The following is a 27,523-nucleotide window of genomic DNA, read 5'->3' on the forward strand; positions in this document are numbered from 1 at the left end:
TACTTTTTTTGACCATCCCAATTCAGTATCTAGTGGTTTTGATTTCCAAGTCACTGTGGGTATTTCTTAAATACCTGGGAACTACCTTTCACAGAATGTAACCTGAGGGAAATTATCTGGAAAGTAGAACATTGAACCAATTGAAATATTTGGCCAGTTTTTAAAATTATTACAGAAATACTAGAAGCAAGGAAAATTAGATAGCCAGCATTTTAATATAGCATCTCTATACCTAACCTGGAAACAAAAAGGATAATACCATCATTTTTCTTTGTCTCAATGTATCTAGCCCTGTGGTGAGATTGTACAGCATTCTACCCACAAGTCAGTTACCTGATTCCATTCTGAATTCTTATAATAAGAAACAGATTTCTGCAATTTTTTAATTCATATATCGTAAATGCATTAGAAAATTGTTTGGAGTCATGACTGTTTTTTTAATGATAAAAATAAACATGTAAAATGTACTCACGACATAGGAAACCATAAATAACCTCTAAGCATAAATTTCAAGTTGTGGGGGATAACATGCCTTACAGATGACAGACAGAAGGCACTTCTAAAATCCAGAGAGCCCTTGCATGTCCAAGAAAAGGGCAGCAACCCAAAGAAAAAGATGGATATAAGATAAAATGTCTCACAGGTGTATTGGATGTAAGATAAAACGTCATCACAGGTGTATTGGATGTAAGATAAAACGTCATCACAGGTGTATTGGATGTAAGATAATATGTCTCACAGGCGTATTGGATGTAAGATAAAACGTCATCACAGGTGTATTGGATGTAAGATAAAATGTCTCACAGGTGTATTAAACCATGCTCTAATCACCAACCAGGAAAAGATGCACTTTTTAGAGCAGACTGGTGTACATTTTAAAAATTGATAATAACCAGTGTTGTGAATGTGTTGGGAAAACAGAAACTCTTATTCTACAGCTGGGCACTGCAGCCTGATACAAATGTCTTGAAGAATAATTTGATAATATCTTCACATTTTAAACTGTGCCCATCTTTAACCAAGACACTCCACTCCTAGAATTTTACACTACAGATATACATTTACAGTTATATGAAGAAAAATGCATGTGCCTTACTCATAATAATGTAATATTAGAAACAACTTAAATGTCTGTAGGTGAGGAGACCAATCCAATTAATTGTGGTACGGCCATAAAAGAAATGTTCTGCAACCAACATAATAAATGAGGTAAATCTTTATTTACTGACTTCCATGGATTTGGGATGGGAGCCAGAGGGACTGGAGGAAGGTACATCCTTTGGAGTCCCCTGGGGAGCAAATGCCAGGAAGCAAAAGAGATTTATTTGGGAAATGTCTGTGCTAGATCAAGGGAAGAGGGGCAGAGTAGGTAGGGACAGCCTTCCAACTATGAATCAAGTCTGACCCCTATAAAAGTAGATGGGGAAGGAAGTAGAATTGGATGGGAAGAGCTTCACACTGCAATGCTACTCTGAGAAGCCCTCAGCCAGGCTCATGAGAACTCAAAAGCAAAGATTGCTGATTAGAGGAGCCCTGTGCTGGGCAGAAATGTTCCAGCACTAGTAGCCCCATTGTGCCCAGCCATTGGCTTGAAGCATCACAGGAAGAGCCTGGCCTCAATGTAAACACTGTGGTGGGGTGCATAATTGCACAGCTAGAGGCATCTGGCTGTCATATAAAGACTATTGGTTTTACATTATTTATTTGTATTAAAATTTTTCAATAAATATATACCAATTGATCCAAAAAATGGAGAAAAATTTTTGAAAAAAAGTTGAACATAAACTCCAATGCTTTACCTTCAATTTTCACAATACAAATTGTCAAAAGTTATATACAAATAATGAAGTCTACTGGAGTTCCATGTTGAAGGTATTGCATTTGCAGTGGAAGTCTTCAGAACTCTCCAAATGGGTTTATTATTATCATGTGACTTGTTGGCTGAATCTGTGTAACAATGTCCCAGGCTTTGAAACTCAGGGTGCAGCAAGTCATTGCTTTTAAAAATAACTAAACAGTCCAGGCATGGTGGCTCATGCTTGTAATCCCAGCACTTTGGGAGGCCGAGGCGGGTGGATCATGAGGTCAGGAGTTCAAGACCAGCCTGACCAATATGGTGAAACCCCATCTCTGATAAAAATTAGCCAGCCATGGTGGCATGCACCTGTAATCCCAGCTACTCAGAAGGCTGAGGCAGGAGAATCTCTTGAACCCCAGAGGCAGAGGCTGCAGTGAGCTGAGATTGCACCACTGCACTCCAGCCTGGGCAACAGAGCTAGATTCTGTCTCAAAATAGGTAAATAAATGAAATAACTAAACAGCAAAAGCCCAATAGAAGAGTGGTACCCACACTCAAATAATTAGCAGTTTCACCTTATTTTTTTTTTAAGTTAATGATTTTTAACTTGAGGGGGGTGGAAAAAGAGACATTGCAATGGAGGGTAGATTTAGGATCAAGCCGTTTCCCTCCGAACAATAAAGCACTGACATAAAGACATGGAAAATAATATATACGAGCCTGGTATCAAAAAGAGAAAACATGGATAACAGGCTTACATGTGTGATAAATTGCATTGTACTTTGCTAAAGAAAATAGAGATAACAATTTGCTGAAATCTTCATAAAAATGTAAAAATATATATTCTTTAGCACAAATGATCTCCAGAATCATCTGTGTATTATTCTCTGAGAAACAAAGCAGAATAGGATGTCTGACAGATTTCCCCATGAGACACTTAATGTTCTTGGCTAAGACATTTCAGTTATGGCCATACCACAGTAAATGCTGAATTCCTCAGTTAAACAAGGATAGACCAGGTTTTACCCAGTGTGTGGTGAGTAGATAGATACTGAGAAACATGCAACTGTAAACCCCCTGAAAGTGGGTGGTTTCTGCCCAGTCTTAAATGGTACACATTTCATTTATACTATAATAGGAACTCAGGACCCCCTTAATTAGGCAGTAGGGACCCAGAAGGACCTTTCTAATTGACAGATGAGCATGTCAACAACTATCTTCATTGCCATTATAAATGCATTTTAATTTTGCATATGCCTTTACTTGTTTAGATAGGTAACTGCTTTGAAATTTCTCTTCAGTTATGCTCTACTAATTTTCTTTATGCTTGAGCACCAAAAGTGTTGACTATTTCTACCCCACAGCAGCATGGGAGCCTCAAGAAACAGCCATCCTTCTAAAGAACCATCCCAACCACTGTTGGGTCAGGCCAAGCCATTTCAGGTTGTCCAGTTAAATGACTGCACGGGGAAATTTCCTATGGGATTCTTGCTTTATACCCAGGTATCAGGAGACACCAAGGAGCACTGAGCATGACAACACAGCCCTGGAAATGTACTGAGCCCTGGGACTTTTATTCCTCTAGAAAATTTGTCACCAAGAGAAGTCCCCAAATGACTTTGGCACTAATGTAGGCTTTTACCTCAATATAGCTTGTTTCTTTTGCTGGTCTTTGCTGGGTTATATGTCTGTTTTAATGCTGAAGATGTGGCTTTTGGGAAAATACCTGGGGATCAACTCCAAACTAAACAGTGAAATCTGTCTACTATCTGACAGAAGAAAGACAAAGTAAATCCCTCTCCAGAGAGTCAGCTTTCTTACAAGATTCATGGCACTACAAGGTGGCATTTGAAGAACAATCTCTCTAGCTAAAGTCCACTCACCAATATCTGTTATGAATGACTAAATCTGTACTATCCAACATGATAGCCACTTATGGCTGTTTAAATTTAAATAAATTTCTTTATGCTTATCAATGCTAAGGAAAATGAAATTCACATAGGCAATGTCTCATAACTATATATATTCATGAAGGCTGCATACTAGATTAATAGTATTAATGCTTACTATTCTTCTACTGATTTTTACCAGGTTGAGAATACTAAGGGCCCCATTTTGGCTTACTTAGGAGAGATTAGTAGAAATTTTGTTTTCACCAATCATTGGAAAAACATTAGTGGAAAACATTAACATAGATCCTTGAGCATCTTATCATTGGTGGATCTATCACAAATAACCAGTGATCCAACATCATGGCAAAAGAAAGCCTAAGCTCTGGCCCCAACATAGAGGGTCATCTACTAGAAGGACCCCTCCCTACTCAAAATGTGATTGTCCTTCCAGCCTCCAAGAGTAAACAGAAACCAGCCAGAGAACAAGCTTAGGGAGAACAAAAGCAGTCAACACCGATGGGGCGCTCCACCAGCCTCAGAGATGCTGCTGTCCATCCCAGAATGAGAAGCTTTTAAGCATTTCCTGAGAAACGTCTTCACAGAAATCACTGAAGTGCTCTGAAGTCCCAATATGCCAAGCATCTCCACAAACATAACTCAGTATACTCTAAAAATTAATATTACTGTTAGAATTTCTGCAACAAAATGATCCCACAATGTTTTTTAAATTAAGGGTTTGACTTAGAATTCATATATAAATGCATATTCAACTGACATTGATAGTTATGAAATAGTGTTTTGAGTCAATTGTTTTCTGAATCAAATTCAGCTTCAGAATTTTCTTTTAGTCAAACCTTTGCCAAATCAAGCTGGTAACTGATGGCAGAGCCCAGCTTTCCGAAATATGGATTTAGACTTGCCTGTTTGTTTTACCCTTTTAATATCAATTATCTAACTCATAGCTACCTGTGCACCAATTCACATATATATGTTACCTCCTAATCTCTGGAAGCACAGTGGATGGGTCCCTGATATAGTTGCAGCGAGTTTATATTTTGGCCAAAAAAATTTATCAGCTTGCTTTGTTTCCTAGGAGAAACTCCTCAAGAAGGACAGATGACTGCATATGTGTCCCCACACCATAATATATGCTTATTTCAGCTGCCATTAGCTGAGTGCAGCATTTCTTCTGATCCCAGACACCTCCTCCAATCCATCTCAAGCCCATACTCCCAAAGACCATTAGCAATTATTTGATTGGGATTTGGTATCGCTATTGTCTGTACATATAATGGTTCTTCATCTGATGAGCTCCTTTCCCTGCACCAGTCCCTCCATTTGAATATTTACCTTTATCTACAGACTAATTCATTGTACTCTTTAAAGGAAACTGGAGTGAAGTTCTTAGTGAAAAAAGTCCTCTTGCATGTAGAGTGTTGCCATATATATACTTACTCCCAACCACTCTTTTTTTTTGAGATGTGGTTTCACTCCTGTTGCCCAAGCTAGAGTGCAATGGTGCGATCTCAGCTCACTGCAACCTCTATCTCCTGGGTGCAAGAGATTCTCCTGCCTCAGCCGCACCACCACACCCGGCTAATTTTTTGTATTTTTAGTAGAGATGGGTTTCACCATGTTACCCAGAGCTGTCTTGAACTGACCTCAGGTGATCTACCCACTGCGGCCTCCCAAAGTGATGGGATTACAGGCATGAACCACTGTGCCCAGCCATATTTAGCTCTTTTAAGGAGTCTTTTTTTAAGCCATTGCTGTGCCTGTATTTATTCAGCAAAACTTCTCCTGCACTACCTTGCTATTTCCTCCGGGTATTCAATGCTGGATAAACAATGAAATTTTTTTTCACCCATCATTTACGAAGCATAGGAGAAATAGATTCCTCATGAACTGATTTCTGCTATTTAGCCTCACAGAAGAAAACAAAATAGGCCTCCCCCCCTCCCACCACCAAATTCACAGTCTGGCAGTTTGGGTCACTAGTGAATGTATCTTAATTTTTTGGAAGCACAATTTCCACTGTATAACTTAATATGAAATTGTGTTTAAGCACTAATGTATGCCCCTAGGCTGGGAATGTCCTTATCAGTTGTATTCTAGGCATGCGTTTATTCCAGGAGGCACAGCCATGCATGCATGAAAATACAGATGAAAAGAGGAATGGAAACGTAATTAGGGTTTGTAATTAGACAGCCAAGACATTCATTGCTGCTTTCCTTTAATGGTCTTTTAAAAGCTGTTTCAAAAATCCTTTCCTTTAACTTGTAGTTGTCTCAATTTGGTGACACAATTCATAAAATTAATCAAGTTGGTATATGTAACCCTGGCAACCTAGAAGTATGATTCATTTTTATGAACTGTCGATCTATGTCTCAGATACACTAAGGTCAGCTGTGCTAGCAGCAGTGACACTGTACTGTCCTATGCTCCAATCCATCACCCTACCTCCAAAGAGACACTCATTCTCCCTGCTTTCTGCCTGGGCTTGGTGTTTGACATGCCAGCCATCGTAGACTTGGAAATCAGGGGACAGAAAAGTGAAACGCCTTCCAAAACATTCGTAGCAATTAAGTCATAGGATGAGAGAGGAATTGCAATGTTCCAGGACTTACAGTGTTGCTGTGTGGATGTTACTTTTTTTTTTAACAGCTTTTATGAATTACATATGCACCATCGAGTGCAGACCACGGGCTACCTCTTGCTGGACAGCCACTGCTAGGAAAAGGAAAGAGGTCCATATCCATTGCTTACGATTGCTGCTGCTGCTGTTGTCTCCAAAGAAGAAAACGGATTCTATTTTCTACCTTTATCTGGTTGACGATGCTTAAAAACCAAAAGATGGAGATATTTTAAAGTTGTAACAGACACTTTCTCTAGTAGCATTACATTGGAATGCCTAAAACATAAACTAACACCCTATTTTTCTTTCTCCTGGGTTTCACTGGTGCCTGAGTAAGTGAATATGCTGTGCTGTTTTCCTGGACACTCAGAATCAAACAGGCCTTCGACCCCATCCCATCATGTTTGAATTACAAACTATTTTGAGCATCATTTTTGTTCATTTCCTTCCACCTGTACCTGTGTAGGGCAGTCGTAGCAGTCTTCAACAATGCATCCTCTTGGACAATGCATTGCGAGATCTCTCCTTCTCTTTCAAATTCTGTTTCACGTAGTCATTTCTCATGTTCTGTTGGAAACCCCCAAAAAATTCATTCCACACTGTCATCCCTTTGTCCTAACCAGAACAACTCGATCGTGTCGAAGAAGGCATGAACCATATCAACCAAGACATGAAGGAGGCTGAGAAAAATTTAAAAGATTTAGGGAAATGCTGTGGCCTTTTCATATGTCCTTGTAACAAGTAGGTACTGGGTACCAGCTCTAATCTGTGGCGTCCAGTTTTCTTTCTTTTTTTTTTTTTTTCTTTTTTAATGTCAAAGTGAATGTCTGAAGTTTTGTCTTTTTTTTCTTTGTCCTTTTCCATCTGCTTCATTCTGTGGGGATAAAATACTTGTGTTTAATCAGAACAACTGGAACGCATTGAGGAAGGGATGGACCAAATCAATAAGGACATGAAAGAAGCAGAAAAGAATTTGACGGACCTAGGAAAATTCTGCGGGCTTTGTGTGTGTCCCTGTAACAAGTAGGTGCTGCCTGCCTGCCTGAAGCTTTGGTTTCCCAAGGCCCATCTCCAAGCCTTGACAAGCTCATTCCTGCCAAGCTCATAAGCAGGATGAGCATGTGGCATGCAGAACAGATCAATACCGTCTCCAATGCATTCATCTCATAGCATAGATGATATTAGCAGGAGTTACTGTTGATGCATTACAAATCAGGCATACTACAGTGAAATCTTCACTGTCAGCAACTTTATGGATGAACGTTTCAACATTTTCCAGAAAGTGTACCTTGAGACAGAGCCTAGCCTCAAGAAAGAGGCACCCAGGGAACTTCCTTTCCCCCAACCCCAAGGGTCTAAAATTGCAGATTTAGAAAAGGCCGCGGGTAAGTTTGGAAGATGAGAAACATATATATGAGGGTTTGATTTTTTTTCTGAAATAAAAGAGACAGGTAATTTGGCCCAGGAAAGCATTCTATAAATTAGAGAATACAACAGAGATTCTCCCTTTCTACTGCCCGCCAGTTGCCAAATTCGGTTAATAGATGCTGCTGCCGCACCCAACAGAGGCAAAGAGCTCTTCAGCAAGAAGCGCTAAAGCCTTACCCAAATTGAACCCATCCCTCCCAAATTGTTCTTCTTGGAAGATCTAGCAGTACACTGGCTGAAATGTTGAAATGTGTAGATTTTGCATGCACAACATCACAAAACATTCAACTGTTCTCAAGGTTCTGCAACGCTGTTTTGGAATGTAGCAGAAATGTGACATGTGGTTATAAAGGTTTGCAACAGAAGGAACCTAAAACTGAGGGTTCTGGACGATTATCTCATTTGGCTAGTGGTGGAAAAAGAAATGCATGAGTGGACTGTCCAACATGCATTTGGAAAATTAAACTCCTCATTCAGTCTCCCTCACCCCTCCCACTTTCCCCTTTTAAAAGAACCCTTTTTCCTAAAAGCTCTCCTGATCCTAGCTTTTAGAATAGAAATTGACATCCTTTTTAGCAGATTATATGACCATTCACATCCTTTAAACTTTGAGGCTGATTTAAAATATCCCACTTCCTGTTTAGGAGGGGGAGGGGCTCATACTGCAAAAAAAAAATCTTTTTAAGATTTGCTTTTTAAAGAATGATCTACAGTAAAGCCTGATTAACTGGAATCTAGGTAACTGGAAACCTCAGCTGCATGCTCTTTCTCTCTTCCATTTTTAGCAAAGAAGAAAAAAATTCATATCAGAAATGTAAAATGGTTTTCCTTCCAGGGCAGTCTAGGTAGTGTGCATTGTCTCACTCAGTCTCCATCCTCCTGCAAATTCCACATCTATGAGAACCAAACAATGACAGTTGATCTTCACAAGAAAGGCCATCAAGTAATCAATATAAATGATAACCAAGGAAAGATTCAATCTGGTTTTCTACCTTAAGACTCTTAGGCAGGAAAGTGGCTCAGGAGTCTAGAAAAGATACTCCCCCATCACCCATGAAAGAAAACTTTCCTTCATGGTCCCACTGTTCATTAAGAAAGTCATATAATTCATCAAAAAATTCACTGCCAAGCATTCCAGTTAGTCAAGATTTGACTGTATATTCCTTTCTGTGGCAACTCGTCCCCAGGTGAGATTTCCATTCATTTTGTGATAAATTCCAACAGATACATTTTCCCCCCTTCATCAACTGTGTGTGAAGAAAGGGTGGGGGCAGGGTCCCCTGGGATGGATTCTAATGTTCTAATGAAATGATGGCTCCTATGAATTCCACATTTGAGTGGTCACTAATTTCCTTAATGCACAAGAGACCCTAAATTAAGCTTCAAAGCTTGACTGAGGTGTTCCCTATTGTGTGTAAATAATGCTTTAAAAACCATGTGTCACAACGCAGTGGCTGGTGGTGCCCTGGACTCTCTGAGGGCTTCGCCCTGTCTCGGCATGTTTCGAGGGACTATGGTAGATGTACGGCAGTGATGTGAGTCTATGTGCAGCATTGTGGGTGCAGTGGTTTGCCTTCTTTCAGAAACGCATACTTCCCACTCCTTTGACTTTGCCAAAGATGGTATGGCAGACATTTGACATAGCAGAAAACATCACAAAGTCCATATACCTTCTTTTAATCTGAGGAGGGAGATGGGGAGTTGGAAAAAATAAAATTAAAAAAGCCAGACTCTAAGTCCTATTAAATTTAGTTTGGGGATCTTGTTTCATTGAATGGGTCCGTGGCCCTTTGGTGCAATACATTTTGACTGCACTAAGGCCTGTGGCATTATAGAGTTGATTGTGGGAGTTGCTTAAATTCCATCCTTACAGTTTTCCAGTTTGTCTCCAGGGTTGCTTGGTCCCCAATCTGCAAGTATTGGAGCCAGTTTTAATAGAGGGCTACAGTCCTCTGGTGAAAGAAGGAGAAAAAAAATGTTAAATTCTGGTGTCTTAGAATAGAAAATGTGAAAATCGGACCAAAGAATGTCTCTTGTTTTTGGACTAAAAAGCATGTGGTTTCTACTATGTAAAGAACCTAAAAACATCTTTGATTGCCTTTAATTACAACACCCACCAAGATATGCTGCACATGTTTCTATTGGGCACAATAGGTATGCCTGGATTTTAAGTTTTTCTCCAAGGCAGCTCAGTGAATACAGCCCATGGAGACCATACCAGCATCAAACCACTCTCCTTTATTACAATCCAGGATAGTTTAAAGTAGGAGTTTGTAAGCACTCTCCACCCTGCCCCTCAGCCCAACAAAGAAGCTACTGAACCTGCGTTTCAAATCCTCATGAAGGCTATTACTGTCCTGCTAGTGCCTTTTTCGAGAATGGTCAACTTCTGGAGTAGTTTGGCTTAAATGAGAATGCTTCACTTTCTACTCATGCCTGTAGCTGGTGCATGAAGAAGACATAGAGGGGTTTCCCTTTTTGGTGCTAGATGGCTTGTTCTCTCTTCTATTTTCCTGCATTCATTTCACTATGCTTCTTTTACTTTTTGTCTCTGTGGACAAAGGTTTGTACATCAACTCTGGATGTATGGTGACTGTTTGGAAGTACCGATATATTATCTAATTCAAATCACTCTAGAGGCAACACAAAGACCATCACCCTTGGCCAACCACCAATCCTTTATGTCCTTCATGGAGATTTGGAAATGTTAGTTCCACATGTTTCGGGGGAAAAAAAAATATTCCACAGGGATCTTTGCATGATGGTGTGTAAAAACTTGGTTGAGGATGTTTTCTTGTTGACAGTGTGTTGCTGTGGTGTGGTGTGCACACTCTACTTGGCAGTCTTGTTTTGTGTCTGTCTGCCAGTATGTTTTTCTGTGTTTTGTGTCTCCAAATATAACCACATCACTAAAATAGAACTAAATGTCCTCCAGCTACCTTAATCCTTGTCTGAAATCCAAACCAAACCACAAAACAAACCAAAACAAGAACAACCTTATGGGCAAAGAGTGAAGTCCACTACAGTGGACTCCATTGGAAGTGAAATGTTGAGTAGCTGAGGCATGGTGGTGGCCAACTGTTTGGGTCTGGATTATGATATATCGGTATTCTCTAATGCCTCGACTTAAAACTCTTTCGCTTGGTTCGATTCTTCGCTTGAGGAAGTGACAATTATTGAGAGCTTGCTGCTCCACCCCTGTGCCTTGTCACTCACCCTCTCTTTTACATAGGCTTAAATCAAGTGATGCTTACAAAAAAGCCTGGGGCAATAATCAGGATGGAGTGGTGGCCAGCCAGCCTGCTCGTGTAGTGGACGAACGGGAGCAGATGGCCATCAGTGGCGGCTTCATCCGCAGGTGAGCCTCATAGCATGCACTGTAGCGGTTCTCTGTTGTCAAGTACAATCAACTGCAAAACTGAGTGTTGTTCTAAAAAACAATGATTTTATTGCTCATGAATCTACCTATTGGCTGAGTGTTCTTTTCTAAGCCTTTCCTGGCCCTTCCCTGCGGTGGGGTGATCCAAGATGGCCCCATTCACTTGTCTGGTGGTTGGCTGGGGCTGTTAGTGGGGCACCTCTGTTCTCCTCCATGTGGCCTCTTCAGCAAGAGAGTCTAGGTTCCTTACATGGTGGTAGCAGCATTCCAAGGGGGCAAGCTTCAGTGCACAACACTTACCAAACCTGTGCTTGTATTCACTGAAGGTTCATTAGACAAAGCAAGTCACATGACCATATCCAGCCTCAATGTGGCAGTAGACAGGCATCTCATTCCATGAGTATACTTGAATAGAGCTTATAAAAGAAACTACTTACAGAGGGATGGGCAGGGCTAATAACAAGGAATGGTGAAGCACTTCTGAGCTACCAATAGCAGGAAGCTGTTACCACCATAGTCCTGGGGGACAGGAGAAGGAATGATTATTAGAACCCAACATAGTTATGACTGTGGGCAAGGAACTATCAGTAGAGAAACACAGCCACTACCAAAGCTAGCAGGGAGTGAAAGAGGGAGATAAAGGTCCTACTCCTCACTCCTCTTGGCCTCCAGTTTCTCATTGGCCATTAGCTAAAGCCTATTAAAAGCCACAGGGTAAGAGAAGCTGGATGATACAGTCATGAGGTTAGCCTCTGAGAGCACAGAGCAAAGAAGGTCCAAGAATGGATTTGGAGCGAAAATAGAGAATAATGAGCTTTTTATGAATGGTTTATTTTGAAACCTAGAATCAAAAGCCAGCTTAAATATCTATTTAAAAATCTCGGCCAGACATGGTGACTCACGCCTCTAATCCCAGCACTTTGGGAGTCCGAGGCGGGCAGATCCTGAGGTCAAGAGATCGAGACCATCAAGGCCAACATGGAGAAACCTCATCTCTATTAATATTACAAAACGTAGCTGGGCATGGTGCGAGTGCCTGTAGTCCCTGCTACTCGGGAGGCTGAGGCAGGAGAATTGCTTGAACCCAGAAGGTGGAGGTTGCAGTGAGCCGGGATGGCACCCCTGCACTCCAGCCTGGTGACAGAGTATGACTCTGTCTCAAAATAAATGAATCAATTAATAAATATATATATATTTAAATCTCAAATTATGACTCAGGGACATTTTCTTAAAAAAAAAAAACCTGGAGTTACACACATCAGCCAATTCAGAACTCAGCTCTCCCTTTGCTCCCAGGGAAAGTAGACCAAGGATTCTCAAGCCTGGCTGCACATTAGAATCACCAGGGGAGATTTTTTTTTCTTTTAATTGAACACCAGTTGAACCAGAATCTCGAAGTGAGACACAAGCACCTGTGGCCCATTAAAGCTCCTCAGGTGATTCTGATATGCACTCAGGTCCAACCACCATCGAGCTAGAAGTATGTCTTAGCTGTTGATGATCATTTAAACAAACTTCTTCCCTGCAGGAAAAAAGCTACAAAGTTCTCCTTTAAGTTTTTAAGTTTTCTCTGGCCTGGGCTGTTTTTAAAACCGTAATGAGCCAGTGTAGATTGGGAGTTACCATGGGGGAAGAATTTTAACCTTTTTGAACATTTTTTAGCTCAATACCATATATACTGGGGAAATTCTGGAATAAGTACCGTTTTTTTTTTTGAAACAGAGTCCCGCTCTATCCCAGGCTGGAGTGTAGTGGAGCGAACCCGGTTCACTGCAGCTTCCGTTTTCCAGTTTCAAGCAATTCTCCTGCCTCAGCCTCCTGAGTAGCTGGGACGACAGGCACGCTCCACCATGCCCAACTAATTTTTTGTACTTTTAGTAGAGACGGGGTTTCACCATGTTGGTCAGGATGGTCTCGATTTCTTGACCTCGTGATCCGCCTGCCTTGGCCTCCCAAATGCTGGGATTACAGGCAAGAGCCACCACGCCCGGCCGAATAAGTACCTTTTTAACTTTCAAGTTGGACTGTGAAAAAAATGTAATGTGTTTTGTGAGCCAGCTCCTTCCTCCCATTCGCACTCCACTCAACGTGAAACAATAGTCTTTTGTCACAACTTTTTACGCTGAAATCACCTATTCACCATGCCACTAAAAACCCATGGTATTAACATATGAGCAAATAAAAATCATCTTGAACAAGTAGCTCTCCTTGGAGTTCATGGGAGCAAGCAGGGTTAAGGGGCAGACTGTAATTATCATTACTCTTCTCATTGGTGTCAATCCCAAATGGGAAAAGAGATGAGCATAGAGACTCTGACTTAGCCCCATAAGTTTTCATTGTATTCTTAATTTGAGTCTTAGAAATTTTGGTTGGTATTTCAGAAAGAAGAATACCATTTCTGTCTAATTCCATCTTCGTGCTCTGACCTAAAGTTCTTTCAAGTAAAATGTTTTCATCCTTAAACAATAAAAATTGGAATAAACACATGAAGGGGAAACGACATAATGGCAGGAGTGAGAAAAATAGATAAATCCATTTAATATGCCTTCTTTAAGAATAGAAATTCAGGGGATCAAAATGCAATTGTAAACATTATTTTTTAAATGTACAAAAGCTAAAATGTGTTTTTGTACTGGATGGAGATTATAGATAAAGTTGATGCCCAGAGGACTACAGATTTCCCCTATGCTTTGGGTCCTTGGTGTTCAATATGTTTTCCAACCTCTATCTTCTAAAACTTGCTCTTTGGATCCCAGGGTAACAAATGATGCCCGAGAAAATGAAATGGATGAAAACCTGGAGCAGGTGAGCGGTATCATCGGGAACCTCCGTCACATGGCCCTGGATATGGGCAATGAGATCGATACACAGAATCGCCAGATCGACAGGATCATGGAGAAGGTGAGCACGTGGCAGTCAGCAAGTCGCTACTGCGAGTCACTTCTGAAATGACCATCAGGAAGTGTGAAGGGCATAACAAGATCTTCAAAACAGGGCCTTGAATTCAGGCACACTGATAGCTGGAAATGTTCTTCATTTTCCAAGAGAAAAAATATAGGATTCAGCAACAGAATTAAAAGTAAGAGATCAAATTTAAACCATCAGATAGTCCCAAAGACTCCTGTTGGCCACGAATTGTTCTAGGCACTGTGGGCCCTGTACACATGAGAAAGACATAATCCCTACTGCCAAGAAATTCACAGCCTATGGGAGGCAATGAGCCTCCAGATGAATTTTCTATCACTCAAAATATAATTCGCTAAGAGATCTACAGGTAAAATGCTAAACAGGATTAGATAAGGAAAGATCTCAAGCAGCAAATTTGGGAAAATCTCAGAATAAGTTGACTTTGAATTGAGTCTTGAAGTATAGTTAGCATTAATAGCTCGTCAAGCGGAGGTGGTAAAGAAACAGAATCAGAAAATGGGGGAAGGAATAGTCAGTTTAGCCAGGACATGATTATGATCTTTGTTTTTATAAGTGCCAAAGCTTTAACGATAATTTGAAAATATCCAGGTTTCATTTTCAGTTTAACAGTTCACATCCCCAGATCTTAAAACAGGGAATTTTATCTGATAAAATCAAGTTTACACAATGACGCCAGACTTGGCTCTAAGACCCACAGTGTCAGTGTGGGCCATAAGAAAGGCTGGAGGAAGTGGACTGAAAAGGTGGATTTGGAGGCTAAAAATTAGAAAAGATTGGAAAGTTCCTATAAAGAGACCTAGGGCACCAAAACCTGATATTCTACAACACAGAAATCTGACATAACTTATATTTCCTTGTTTCACACCCTTTCCTCAAGCAGTAGGGTCTTGAATATTGATTAGAAACTCTTACGTCCAAATGCTAAAGAGGAGAAATAGAGACATTATAGATTTAATGATAATTGCACATCTACAGTCTACTCAATGTGGGTAACTTATGTTGTGTGTTTATTTTCTGGGAGATGTTGAAGTTCTTTGTCTGATATCCTGAATTTCCTTATAATAATTCATTCCATTTTGGTAGGCAGAGAAAGATATTTTTAAGATTTCTAGAATCCTAAGTCTAAATAGTAGTTTCTTGGTATCCAGGCAGCCTCCAATGACTTGAAAAAGGCGTAAGTAGGCATCAAAGGACACTTCACCCCGTTGTGTGGTACTTACTCCACGTTAAAAATATCTGATTGTAGGCTGGGCGCGGTGGCTCACGCCTGTAATCCCAGCACTTTGGGAGGCCAAGGCGGGTGGATCATGAGGTCAAGACATCGAGACCATCCTGGTCAACATGGTGAAACCCCGTCTCTACTAAAAATACAAAAAATTAGCTGTGCATGGTGGCGCATGCCTAATCCCAGCTACTCAGGAGGCTGAGGCAGGAGAATTGCCTGAACCCAGGAGGCGGAGGTTGCAGTGAGCCGAGATTGCACCACCAGCCTGGGTAACAAGAGTGAAACTCTGTCTCAAAAAAAAAAAAATCTGATTGTATATTTTGCCTGATCAATATGAGCGCAAACTTTAGTGTTCATTGGCAAAATATTTGTGTTTTGCTTACTTTTGCAAGTAATGGCATGCTTATCATTGTTAAGGCTTTCATATGATAAAGCTTTTAAAGCTGTGTAAATCAATATATATTAGAATAATATTGAGAGTTTCAGAACTCACTAGAGCCAACACACACTGACCTAACCCATTACGGCTCAGAATAATGAACTAAGAAATCATTGCTGAGCTGCCTTCCAACAGAAAAATGATTTGAAAAACACAGGAAGTATCTGTTTTATATTAATGGACCCACTTTACTTGCAGATGCAGCTAGATAATGCATCAAAGCCAATTAGGGTTCCAGAAGGAGAGTCTTTACTAATAGAAAGGTCAAACTCTTATTGACAGAATTGAACTTTAAGCAAGAAAATGTGTTTCTGGAAAGGCAAGTGGCATCTTGATTCTGCCACTTTGTATTTCTAGTTCTCATCTTTAGGGAGGTTTTCTTCTAAGCCCAGTGTACTGTAAGGACAGAGACATATGCAGCTACAAAGTTTAATCAGAAGCCAGGCAGGTGGATGGGTAATAACTGTTTCAATTTGTATCATTCCTTGAGTACTGAACCATTTAAGAAGTGGGAAAGGGGTCTAATTGCCTTTGAATAATTAGTTTCCAGTCAACACTTAAAACCCCCCTTTTTTTCAGAATTAAAATCCACACGTGATTTAAATAGAGCGCATTTCAACTCAGCATTGCCCCCAATGATCATGTTGCATGAACTGCACAATTATTAATAGATTTCCACCTTTTCATTGAAGTTCTCATTTCTGATAACAGGAAACAGTATGCAGAAGTCTCCTGCATATCTAAGATATAATTACAATCACACTGCAGGGTAAGGAGAGACGTGATGTTTCTCTCATAGTCTCTCATGACTCCAACAGCAACTTTCACCCAGTTCTATCAATCATGATCTTTTCTCATCACTTAATAGTGAAGTTTTGGGAGTCCTTAACAATGGGATTTTCAATACATCCCTGTGGACTGTCAAGAAATTACTTTATTTAAAAATGTTGTTTTCTGCTTAAGGGTATTTACATATATAAATACCTAGCCATATATATATATATCCATATATAAATAACAATATATAAAAATAAACAACCCCATATAGATATACATAGATATACCTTCTGAGGTTAAAAACATATTTTTTTTTTCAGAAAACTTACTCAATTGGAGGCAAGCCTATATCAGAGGGTTTATGAGAACTGTTGCTAAGGAAATACCTTAGCAATGTTCAAACTTTAATTTAAAGTTATCATTGGTAAGTTAGGCTTGGAATCCCAGCTACTCCAGAGGCTGAGGTGGGAGGATCCCTTGCCCAGGAATTCCAGGCTGCAGTGAGCTATGGTCATAAAGTTGTCAGTGGTAGATGACAGCCACACATTGGAATAGAGTGAGGCTGATGCTTTAGCAGTCCTCACGTTCTTCTATCAGTGAGGAAACATAGCATTTGAAAGCTAAAATTTTGAGTTCTAATACGGTTTTGCCAATCACCAGCTCTGTGACCTGGTTACTTCACCTGAAGGATAGTAACAGAACCGTTCAAACCCAGGATCAGAATAAGCTGGAAGTCTGAACTGGGTTCTAAAAGTTACCTGCCATGCTCTGAAACTGAAGAGATTCCCAGAGTGTTCAGAAGATGGGCTGAACAGCTCCTTCTAACCTTTTACAGGCTCTCTGGTGGTGATCCTGGCCTTCTCGCAAGGACAAACATGTAACATGTGTTAGGCATGCCAGCAAATTTAGAATTTTCTAAATAGAAATATAAAAACTAGAATGGGACAGATGTCATAAATAAAGTCCTACAGCATATAAGTAGGGTGATCATAGGGGCATTCTTCAAACACCAGGAAGACATCTAAAAGGAGATTCCAGACTTTTTTCTAAAAGGAACTGCTTCTTTTATATAATAAAGATACAGTACTTTCTGTGTCAGATACTACATGGGGTGGAATTTTCATATGCTTCAGAAATAAGTTAGGTGGAAATCACAGATGCTCATTGAACATAAGTCTATTTCAGCTCCTCCCGAATCCTTTGAGGATATACAGAGTAACCTCACACTTTACTTCATATCCCCATGTGAAGGCTCCTCAGTGCATTCTTGAACAGGAGATCCTAGAATGTTTGCCCTCAGAAATGTCATTATTTTTCAATGAATTATTGTTCTTATTTGAGCTTTTCTCAGAGTTCAGTCTGGCAACATGATAATTGAATCTGCAGGATCATTTCACATTGCTCTGATCCTGTAATTTTCTGTTGCACTGAAGTGTCATTATTTCTGATACCATTTGTAGATAGAAACGGAGGGTTTAAGAACCAGGTAAAATTGGAGAGATTATCTGTTTTCCAGTTGAGAAAACCAAGGTCAAAAATACGAGTCAGTAGTTCAAAACAACCAAAATAAATGCCTTATCTTACTATGTAAATCCTAGTTTTAAAAGTCAAGTCTCAATTATTCAAACAGATGGCAGAGGACTATTGACAGGTAATTCAAAGCTATGATTAATCTAGAAATGTTTGTTTTTACTTTGCAAATATCTATTTGAACATGGATAATTCTAATGTCCTGGGAATTCATAATGTGAACTGAATACAGAAGACTCAGTTCAGTAGAAATTGGGAAGTACAACAATAGGTGCAAAGTTGGTAATCACCGAGTGACACTGGTTGACAGAAAAACAGTTTGGATTCCCCACACTGCCTCGCAGCCTCCTCCTCTACTTCCCAGGCTATAGAAAGATAGACAGCATTACCAGTCAGGGGAGGACAAAACAATAGCCTCAACAGAATCGCTGTCTTCACCTCTGCTTGCTGATGCATTTTTCTCAGTGGCAATGGTAATCATTCATTTCCTGGAGTTTAAAGATTTATCTCGGTAGCAGCCCTAGGTTTCATGTTGCATATACAGCAAACATAACCCAAGCAGTAAAGAGATCAACTGAGACACTAAAGCAAGCCAGATATAAAATCATGGTAAAATGTGCAACTGTTAAAGACAAGACAGTTATTAAACTCATAGATATGAGTCTTCACATTACAAGATGAATCATTGGTCTGAAATCTTCAGTACACATTAAAAACTAATAAGCATCCTAGAAGCAAGCCAAGTTTTACACGGTAACAATAATTGCAAGATAAACTAAAGAGCCCTTCATTTTTGCAAAACGTTATTCCAAGCACATTATGTGTATAAACTCATTTGATCTCAGTAAGTGATGAATAGTGTGGACTCTGACTCCAGGTTGCTAGCATTCAGACTCTGATTTCTTCATTTATTGGTACTAAGACTTCAGACACATTGCTCAGATACTTTCTGCCTGCTTGTCTAATTTGAAAAAGGGAGCTAATAACAGTACACATTTTCTAGTTGATATCATTAATCTTGATGTTGTCAAAGCTTAATGAGTGGAGCATAGTATGAACAACATGGGGTTTTGGGTGTCAACCCCCATGTAGCTAAGAATTTAACTACTAATGGCCTACTGCTGACTAGAAGCCTTAATGACATAAAAAGTCTGTTAGCATATATGTTTTATGTATTATTTACTGTATTCATACAATAAAGCAAGCTGGAGAAAAGAAAATGTGATTAAGAAAAATCATAAGGAAGAGAAAATACATTTATAATACTCTATTGTATTTATTGATATCACCGGTTTATATCATTTGTTTACAAGATGTCTCATCAGTCTGAAATCTTCAGTACACATTAAGCTATTCAAATTTTTTGATCTGTCCTGACTTTTTTTTGCTTCTTGGGAGCACTGCTAGCATCATTAGTGGCACTTTGTATGAGTGCCATGATGTTATTCAAGGTTTACAGTATTGCATTAAACACAATTTTTAAAAAATGTGAAAACTGCAAGAGATCACTTTTTACTGCACTATGCAATTGACTGGAGAGATGGTGAGGATGATTAGCATCACAGAGCATCTGAAGCGGACACGCACAACCCTTGAGTTCACCATAATAACAGGAGGTGGCTATGAAATTATTAGAGTAGTACAGTATGGACTGCAGTTAACTTTATATAATTATGATTTAATACTGCATCTTTACATTTCTCTTAAATGCAAATAGTGCCATGCATGCTCTATGTTTGTTTAGGTCTTATACATTTTAACTTTTCATAATAGATTTGTATGTATTTTATGGTAGTAAATAATGGAATAGACTAGTATCTACATACATTTTAGGCGTTCATGACATGCCTAATTTTTTCTTAATTTTCTTAATATTTTTAGTTACACATTTATCTGCAAGTTTGTCTTACTTGTAACAAATCTCCAAAATATTTTCCAATAAATTTATTGAAAAAAATCCCAGTCCGGCACAATGGCTCATGCCTGTAATCTCAGCATTTTGAGAGGCTGAGGAGGAAGAATCGCTTGAGCCCAGGAGTTTGAGACCAACATGGGCAACGTAATGAGACCTCATCTATACAACAAATAGAAAAGTTAGCCAAGCATAGTGGCACATGCCTGTGGTCTTAGCTATTCAGGAGGCTGAGACAGGAGGATTACTTGAGCCCAGGCAATCAAGGCTGCAGTGAGCCATGATCACAGCACTGCTCTCCAGCCTGGACATCAGAGCAAGACTCTGTCACAAGAAAGAAAGAAGGACAGAAGAAAGAAAAGAAAAGAAAGAGAAATCCACATAAAAGTGGATTCACACAGTTCAAACCCATGATGTCCAAGGGTCCACCATACATTCTTATGTTCATTAGCAATACTTTTTGTCATTCTCACGTAGGAGACAAGAAAACTGAAGATCCAAGATGTAATTTGTTCAAATGACACCGCTAATAAGTTAGCCATGGTTTGAATCTTACTGTATAAGGAGTGTAATTCAACTTAGTCCAACAGATGTGAATGTCTACCATAGATGTCACTGAGTGTCATTCCAGGATAGAAAGATAAATCATATATAAACCTATGTTCTCTGGTAGGGAGAACTATTAAAAATGAAAATTAAGCTTCTACGGTCATGTTCAGATACAGCCATAGCCATCGTTCTGGGAAGACAAAAGAAAGAATGGCCCATTCTGACCAAGGAGGTCTTAAGTGGTTTCCCCCAAGAGGAAGCACTGAAGCTGGACCCAGAGGGGTGAATGAATTTGTAAGCAGTAACCTGAGTTCTGTTTCTTTTCCTCTTTTTCTAGGCTGATTCCAACAAAACCAGAATTGATGAGGCCAACCAACGTGCAACAAAGATGCTGGGAAGTGGTTAAATGTGCCCACCTGTGTTCTCTTCCGAATGCTGTCGGGCAAGATAGCTCCTTCATGCTTTTCTCATGGTGTTACCTAGTAGGTCTGCACACATAACACACATCAGTCCACCCCCATTGTGAATGTTGTCCTGTGCCATCTGTCAGCTTCCCAACAATATTTTGTGTCTTTTGTTCTCTCTGGGTCTCTTTCTTTCCAAAGGTTGTATATAGTGGTCATTGGGTGGCTCTAACTCCTTTCATAAGATGTCTTGAGTTTCGTTTTTCCTTTTCTCTCCTCAGTGGCATTTGCTGAATAACAACAATTTAGGAATGCTCAATGTGCTGTTGATTCTTTCAATACACAGTATTGTTCTTGTAAAACTGTGACATTCCACAGAGCTACTGCCACGGTCCTTTCTTTGAGTGTCAGGCTCTGAATCTCTCCAAATGTGCTGTCTTTGGTTCCTCATGGCTGTTATCTGTCTTTATGATTTCATGATTAGACAATGTGGAATTACATAACAGGCATTGCACTAAAAGTGATGTGATTTATGCATTTATGCATGAGAACTAAATAGATTTTTAGATTCCTACTTAAACAAAAACTTTCCATGACAGTAGCATACTGATGAGACAACACACACACACACATCAAACAACAGCAGCAACAGCAACAGAACAACAAAGCATGCTCAGTATTGAGACACTGTCAAGATTAAGTTATACCAGCAAAAGTGCAGTAGTGTCACTTTTTTTCCTGTCAATATATAGAGACTTCTAAATCATAATCATCCTTTTTTTAAAAAAATAATTTTAAAAAAGTTGGATTTGACACATTCACCATTTAATCATTTCCAGCAAAATACATGTTTGGCTGAAATTATGTCACATGGATGTAATATAGGGTTTGTTTGCTGCTTTTGATGGCTACATTTTGGAGAAAGCAATCTTGCCGTGAAACAGTGTGGATGTAAATTTTATAAGGCTATTACCAACCACCATTTCCCTTGTGGTTTGTTATCAGTACAATTCTTTGTTGCTTAATCTAGAGCTATGCACACCAAATTGCTGAGATGTTTAGTAGCTGATAAAGAAACCTTTTAAAAAATAATATAAATGAATGAAATATAGATAAACTGTGAGATAAATATCATTATAGCATGTAATATTAAATTCCTTCTGTCTCCTCTGTCAGTTTGTGAAGTGATTGACATTTTGTAGCTAGTTTAAAATTATTAAAAATTATAGACCCCAGATGATCTGCTTTAATTTCTTCATGGACCCGTCTGATTTTTGTACTCACACAAGAAGAGGAAGCCTGGCTACTCTAACCCAGCTACTAAAACTCAGTTCTGTGCACCGAGGACAGTGTAGGGGAAAATAGAAGGTTTAAGCATGATTCCAGTGGCAATTGACAACTTGGCTTGATTCTCATAACCTGTTCTAGAATTACCTTGTGAATTCAGTGTTGGCTAAGGGAGAAAATGTAGTTATCCAGAAGACGTAGAAAAAAATTCATAGGAAAAAAATCTGTGATATCCAGGCATGGCCCTACATAGATTCGGGTGTATCTGGTGTCTGTCAACTCCAGTATTGTTTCCTTTTTACAGAATCTCCACCATCTAAAATTGAGAGCTTCACTATCACACCACCACTGACTCCATGTTTTTCTTAAACAGCTTGACTAACTCACTGTAAAATCCACCCATTTAAATATATAATTAAATTTTGTTATATATTCACAGAGGTGTGCAATCTAATTTTAGAACATCTTTATCACTGCCACCAAAATACCCATACCTATTAGCAGCCACTCCCATCTCACTGCTCCCAGCCCTAGGGAACTACTGGTTTACTAGTTATCTCTATAGATTCACCCATACATTTCACATAAATGGCATCATACAATGTGTGGTCTTCAGGGACTGATTTCTTTCACTTAGCATGTTTCCAAGGTTCCTCCAGGTCATATCACGATCAGTACTTCATTCCTTTTTATGGCCAAATAATATTCCACTGTATGCATAGATCCCATTTTGTTTATCAGTTCATCAGGTTGTGAATATTTGCATTGTTTCTGCTTTTTGACTATTATGAATAATGCTGCTGTGAACATTCATGTGAAAGTTTTTGTGTAGATGTAAGATTTTTATTCCCTTTCCCCATGGTTTTACCAATATCATTGCCTGTCCCACCACAACCACCACTAATACCTCTACAACCATCACCTCCACCATCACTACCCCTACTCCTACTAACACCACCACTGCCTCAATTACCACCACCTTGCCTTTTCCACTGGCTCTACCACCTCCATATCATCTTAACTAGCATTACCATCACCTCTACCCTTATTACCACTGCCATTATAATCACCATCATCACCTCCATCACCACCATCGCTGCCACTGCCACCGTCACCACCACCACCTGTACTACCACCATCTCTTCTGCCGGCATCAGCATCATCACTTCCGTCACCTCTGCCACCTCCTCCATCTCTCCCTACATCCCCATAGTAGCAATGCAGATACATTCATTCTGGTTGCATTGGTTGGCTGTCAGATAATTTTATCCATAAAAGCATCCCTGGAGGTTTGGTGAGAGCAATTAAGGAGCAAGAACAATGATGACAGTAAACGTGTACAGTTCTTTAACCTTTTCCCAAGCCTGAGAACAGGCTTTATAAGTAGTCAGAGGCTCTTAGAAGTTATTCTAAGGACCAACAGTAATAACAAACGATTCCTTAAAATTAAGGTAGTAGAAAGGATGCTAGAAGATGGGAAAATACATTTGCTGCCTATGTCAAAGCTGCCAAGGTTCAAATTGGGCCACATTTGAAAATTCTGTTCCCAAACTCCATCTGTTCTTAGCCACATGAGTGAGTGTGTTTCCACATCATTTGAGTAATTAAAACCTCTCACTGGATACATGAAGAGTAAGATACAGGCATTTTGCTTTAAGGCCTGTCACATGATCCTTTCTGAAGCATATTTCTTTTGATGATTGAGTTTATCCAGCTACAGCTTTTATGCAGTCATCTCTTTTAGGCTAAAGGGAGACATATGCCCCAGGGATGAATCAGCTCTGGGTAATGCACCAACTCAGAAAGTACATTCGAAATGAAATGATTAGGGCAATGTGGAACACTAAAAGCTCAATCTTCTACCTCCCTCTTACATGGCACTGACAGAGGACACTTCTACAAAAGACCAGAAGGTGAAGGGTGGCCCCAGATTCCAGTAACAGAGTAATTTTTCTCGTCAGACTCTCATTTCTATTTTTACCCTCCTTCCACATCCTCCTCCAGCATCTGCTTTCACAAACTGTCCCCAATCTCTGTGTCTATAATTCACTAATAAATTGATGATTGCACTGAAAATGAAGAGAAGAAAGGAAAGAAAACCGTATTTTGTGATCATCTATCTAGTACATGCCAGGCACTGTCCTAACTGCTTCATTTATGTTGACTCATTAAACTCTTCTAAAAAAAAAAAACTCGGCAGTTTGGCAAAACTGGCATTATTAGCCCCATTTTGCAGATGAAGAAATTGGTAGCTTATTTGAACAAGCTCTATCAGCTAATAAGTGATGTGGGTGTGATTTAAACCAGATGTGCATAACATTGAAGTTACAGAGTTATAGAGAGTTTATAAATGGAAGATACATTTCAGGAATGCACCTCTGTCAGTTCAGCCAGCCAAGAAACTCCTGGAGACATTTGGCTCCACAAGGAGAAGCAAAGGAAGATGAACTAGATGTCACAAGCTAGGGGAAAGAGAATGACAATATCTAAAATTTGTGGAATGGTACACGTTGTAGAGAAATGCAGCACAATGAAGTGGGTACAGAGCATAAGAAATAGGAGAGAGTGTGTATCTTAGTCCACTTGTGCTGCTATAACCAAATACCACAGACTGGGTAATTCATAAATCAAAGAAATTTATTTCTCACAGTTCTAAAGACTGGGAAGTCCAAGATCAAGGTACTAGCAAGTTTGGTGTCTGGTAAGGTCTGCTCTTGCGATAACACAGCTTCAAGACCATTCTATTCATGGGGTTTATTGTCTTGAGTTTATGATCCTATCTCCAAAAATAAATCAGAAAAATTTGGCCCATATCCTCCTAGCAGCCACTGCTGATGCTGTCCCCACATCCTCAGCCCACACCTCTGTTCACAAAAGGCTATTTTCAGTGAAGAACCATGTAATTGTCTCCCATGAGGCAAGGGTAGCAAAAAGGGCTGAAGTTTTAATGGCCCTGCAAGCAGTCTTCAAACATGGATAAGGATGGATGAGTGGATACCCCAGCCTCTTTGGCCCCAGGTTGGGATAACTCCAAGGTGTGTGTTCTGCGTTGTCTCCAAGAGTTCCTTAGCTGAATCAATCTCTAATTGCTCATGTGATAACTCACCTGATAATTATCAATCACTTTACTGGTTGTTTTTCTCCATCTCTTTCCCACTTTTCCTACTCCTTTTTTTTTTTTTCCTGGAATATCTTCTCAAATAAACTACTTGCACAGAAAAACCTTGTCTCAGGGTCTGCTCTTCAAAGAGTCCTACGTAAGACAACACCTTCACAAGATTCATGCCAGCTCCTAAGCATCTCCTCCTAAATACTGCTATAGGGAAATGTGCTGCCTTCTATCAGCTCCCAAGCATTTTTTGGATCCATCATTTTTTAGTGAAATGCACCTCTGCATTCCTTGGTGCTGAGCAAGAAGCTGCATGCAAAGCAATACCAAAATGATTGCCTGAGCCTACTGCCCTTCACCGTGAAATTTAGCCTTTGTCTTCGGGTATCACTATACCCTCCCCAAACAAGGGTTGGAGAAATGAAAGTTTATAGTAAACGGCAATGTGCTACAGAGTTGCACACTAAAGGGTAGCATGGAGGTGCTCTGGAAAGAGAATTCAACCAGAAGTGTTGATTAAGACTTCCTGGAGTTTTAATCTATGAATAAGCAAAATGGACATCACCATGTTTACCTTATCTTATTCACAGAGTGGTTAAGAATATCAGTGGGGTAATGTTCACTAAATTGCCTTGTAAATCTTCCATATCACTAAGATGATGATTAAGGTGAAAGGAAACACAATCAGCACCATCAGGGTCAAAACGGGCCTCCCTTGCTACTTTTAATTAGAAAATTCATTCATCACATGTGTGTGCATAGGGTGTACTCACAGGACTTCATCTTAGGTTTAAGTAAATCAGTTTCACATCAAATATGTTTCACACATTTGTTGGATCTACCAATAAACTGCCCAAGTATCTCCATGTTCCTAATTGTAGCAGGAGGTTAGGGGATGGGTACTGAATTTCTCACCATTAAAACTCAGCCCCTGACCATTACCCAAAAGTCACCAAGGTCAAGGGCATTAATACTGAAACCAGGCAAAAGATTCAAGGAATGTGGTGGAGGCTATGAACTTCTGTTATCAGTTAGTTACCACTATGTAACAAACTGCCCCAAAACATAGAGACTTAAAACAATAAATATTTATTTAGCTTGCAATTCTCTTGTTTGGTATTTGGGGATAAGCTTGGCTGGCAGTTATTCTGGTCTCTGCTGGGCTTTTCAGGTGACTGCGGCCAGCTACGGCCCACTGGGTAGCTCAGTTTCTGGGAGTTGGCCAGCTACTGGCTGAGGCTCTTTCTACATGCAGTTTCTCATTCTCCTGTAGGGATCCAGGGTTTGTCTTCATGGCAAAGTCAGGAGTCCAAGGAAGAAATTGGAAGCATGCAAGTTATCTTGAGGGCTAAGGTCTTCACCTCTGCCATGTCCTATTGGCCAAACAAGTCACGAGACCCATCGACATCCAAGAAATAGAGAAATATGCTCTGCCTTTTGCTGAAAAATTCTTCAGTCACATTGCATACAGAGAGTGGTGAATAATACACCTGTCTTTGCAATCCATCTACTAAACCTCAAAGAGGTATATGGAATTCTTCTCTCTTCTTTGACCCTAGAATCTTATGAAAACAAAAGGTTAGGACTCTCTGTGTGTCTTAGAGTGGGCACCTGCCAATATTCTTCCCCTTTAGTGGTATTCAAAAGAAAAATCATCGGGCTCAGTTGTGCAGCGGCCCAATGGAGGATTTGAGAACCATGAGCAGTGACTGTAGGGCGGAGGGTGGCTGCTGACAGCCTGTTGATAAGACTGACCTTAATCCTGAAACAACAAAACTAATCCCTCTATTCAAAGCAATAGGGTTTCAGCCACATCATTAACCCTGCAATACCCAGAACTTGAAAGAAAACATTTTAAAATATACAAATAAAACTGGATCCTCAATTTTTCTATCTTTTTTATGTTGCTATTTTGTGGAATTTTCACTGAAATTTAGGATGGAAAGCGGTCTTTCTTTTATTTTCCTTTCCTCCTGACCCTTTTTGTACAAAAATATAGTTCTCTTTACTAAGGGGACCAAAAGGACTTGATTACTCAGGATTGAAAAAGAAATTATGTGTGTCAGAGACAGCTTAAGTATACACAAGATACATCCTGGGTGTCCGGGAGTGTGGGGGTGTGGGAGATGGCTGCTATCTTCCGAGGAACTGTTGTACCTCCTTAAAGGAACCGTGACAACCACCAGTTTAGGAAAGATGAGGCAAGTGCTAATGGTGTGTGTTTTTAAACT

General features: G+C 39.8%; 1 protein-coding gene across 8 annotated transcripts in view; it reads left to right on the forward strand.

Moving 5' to 3' along the window:
• Positions 1–22,131, forward strand: part of SNAP25 (synaptosome associated protein 25) — an 88,213-nt gene extending 66,082 nt beyond the window's left edge. For 4 of the 8 annotated variants that reach the window (XM_035298368.3, XM_078371341.1, XM_078371342.1 and 1 more), the window contains 4 exons: positions 6,949–7,066; positions 10,986–11,111; positions 13,889–14,033; positions 20,830–22,131. In XM_035298368.3, coding sequence (XP_035154259.1) covers positions 6,949–7,066; positions 10,986–11,111; positions 13,889–14,033; positions 20,830–20,898 — 458 coding nt within the window. In that variant the 3' untranslated portion in view covers positions 20,899–22,131. Of the gene's footprint in view, positions 1–6,948; positions 7,067–7,230; positions 7,349–10,985; positions 11,112–13,888; positions 14,034–20,829 lie in introns of all 8 variants that reach the window. The other 4 variants (XM_008995747.5, XM_017971957.4, XM_035298367.3 and 1 more) reach the window with 1 other exon arrangement.
• Positions 22,132–27,523: the final 5,392 nt, after the last annotated feature.

Source organism: Callithrix jacchus, chromosome 5, assembly GCF_049354715.1.
Source record: "Callithrix jacchus isolate 240 chromosome 5, calJac240_pri, whole genome shotgun sequence".
NCBI lineage: Eukaryota > Metazoa > Chordata > Mammalia > Primates > Cebidae > Callithrix > Callithrix jacchus.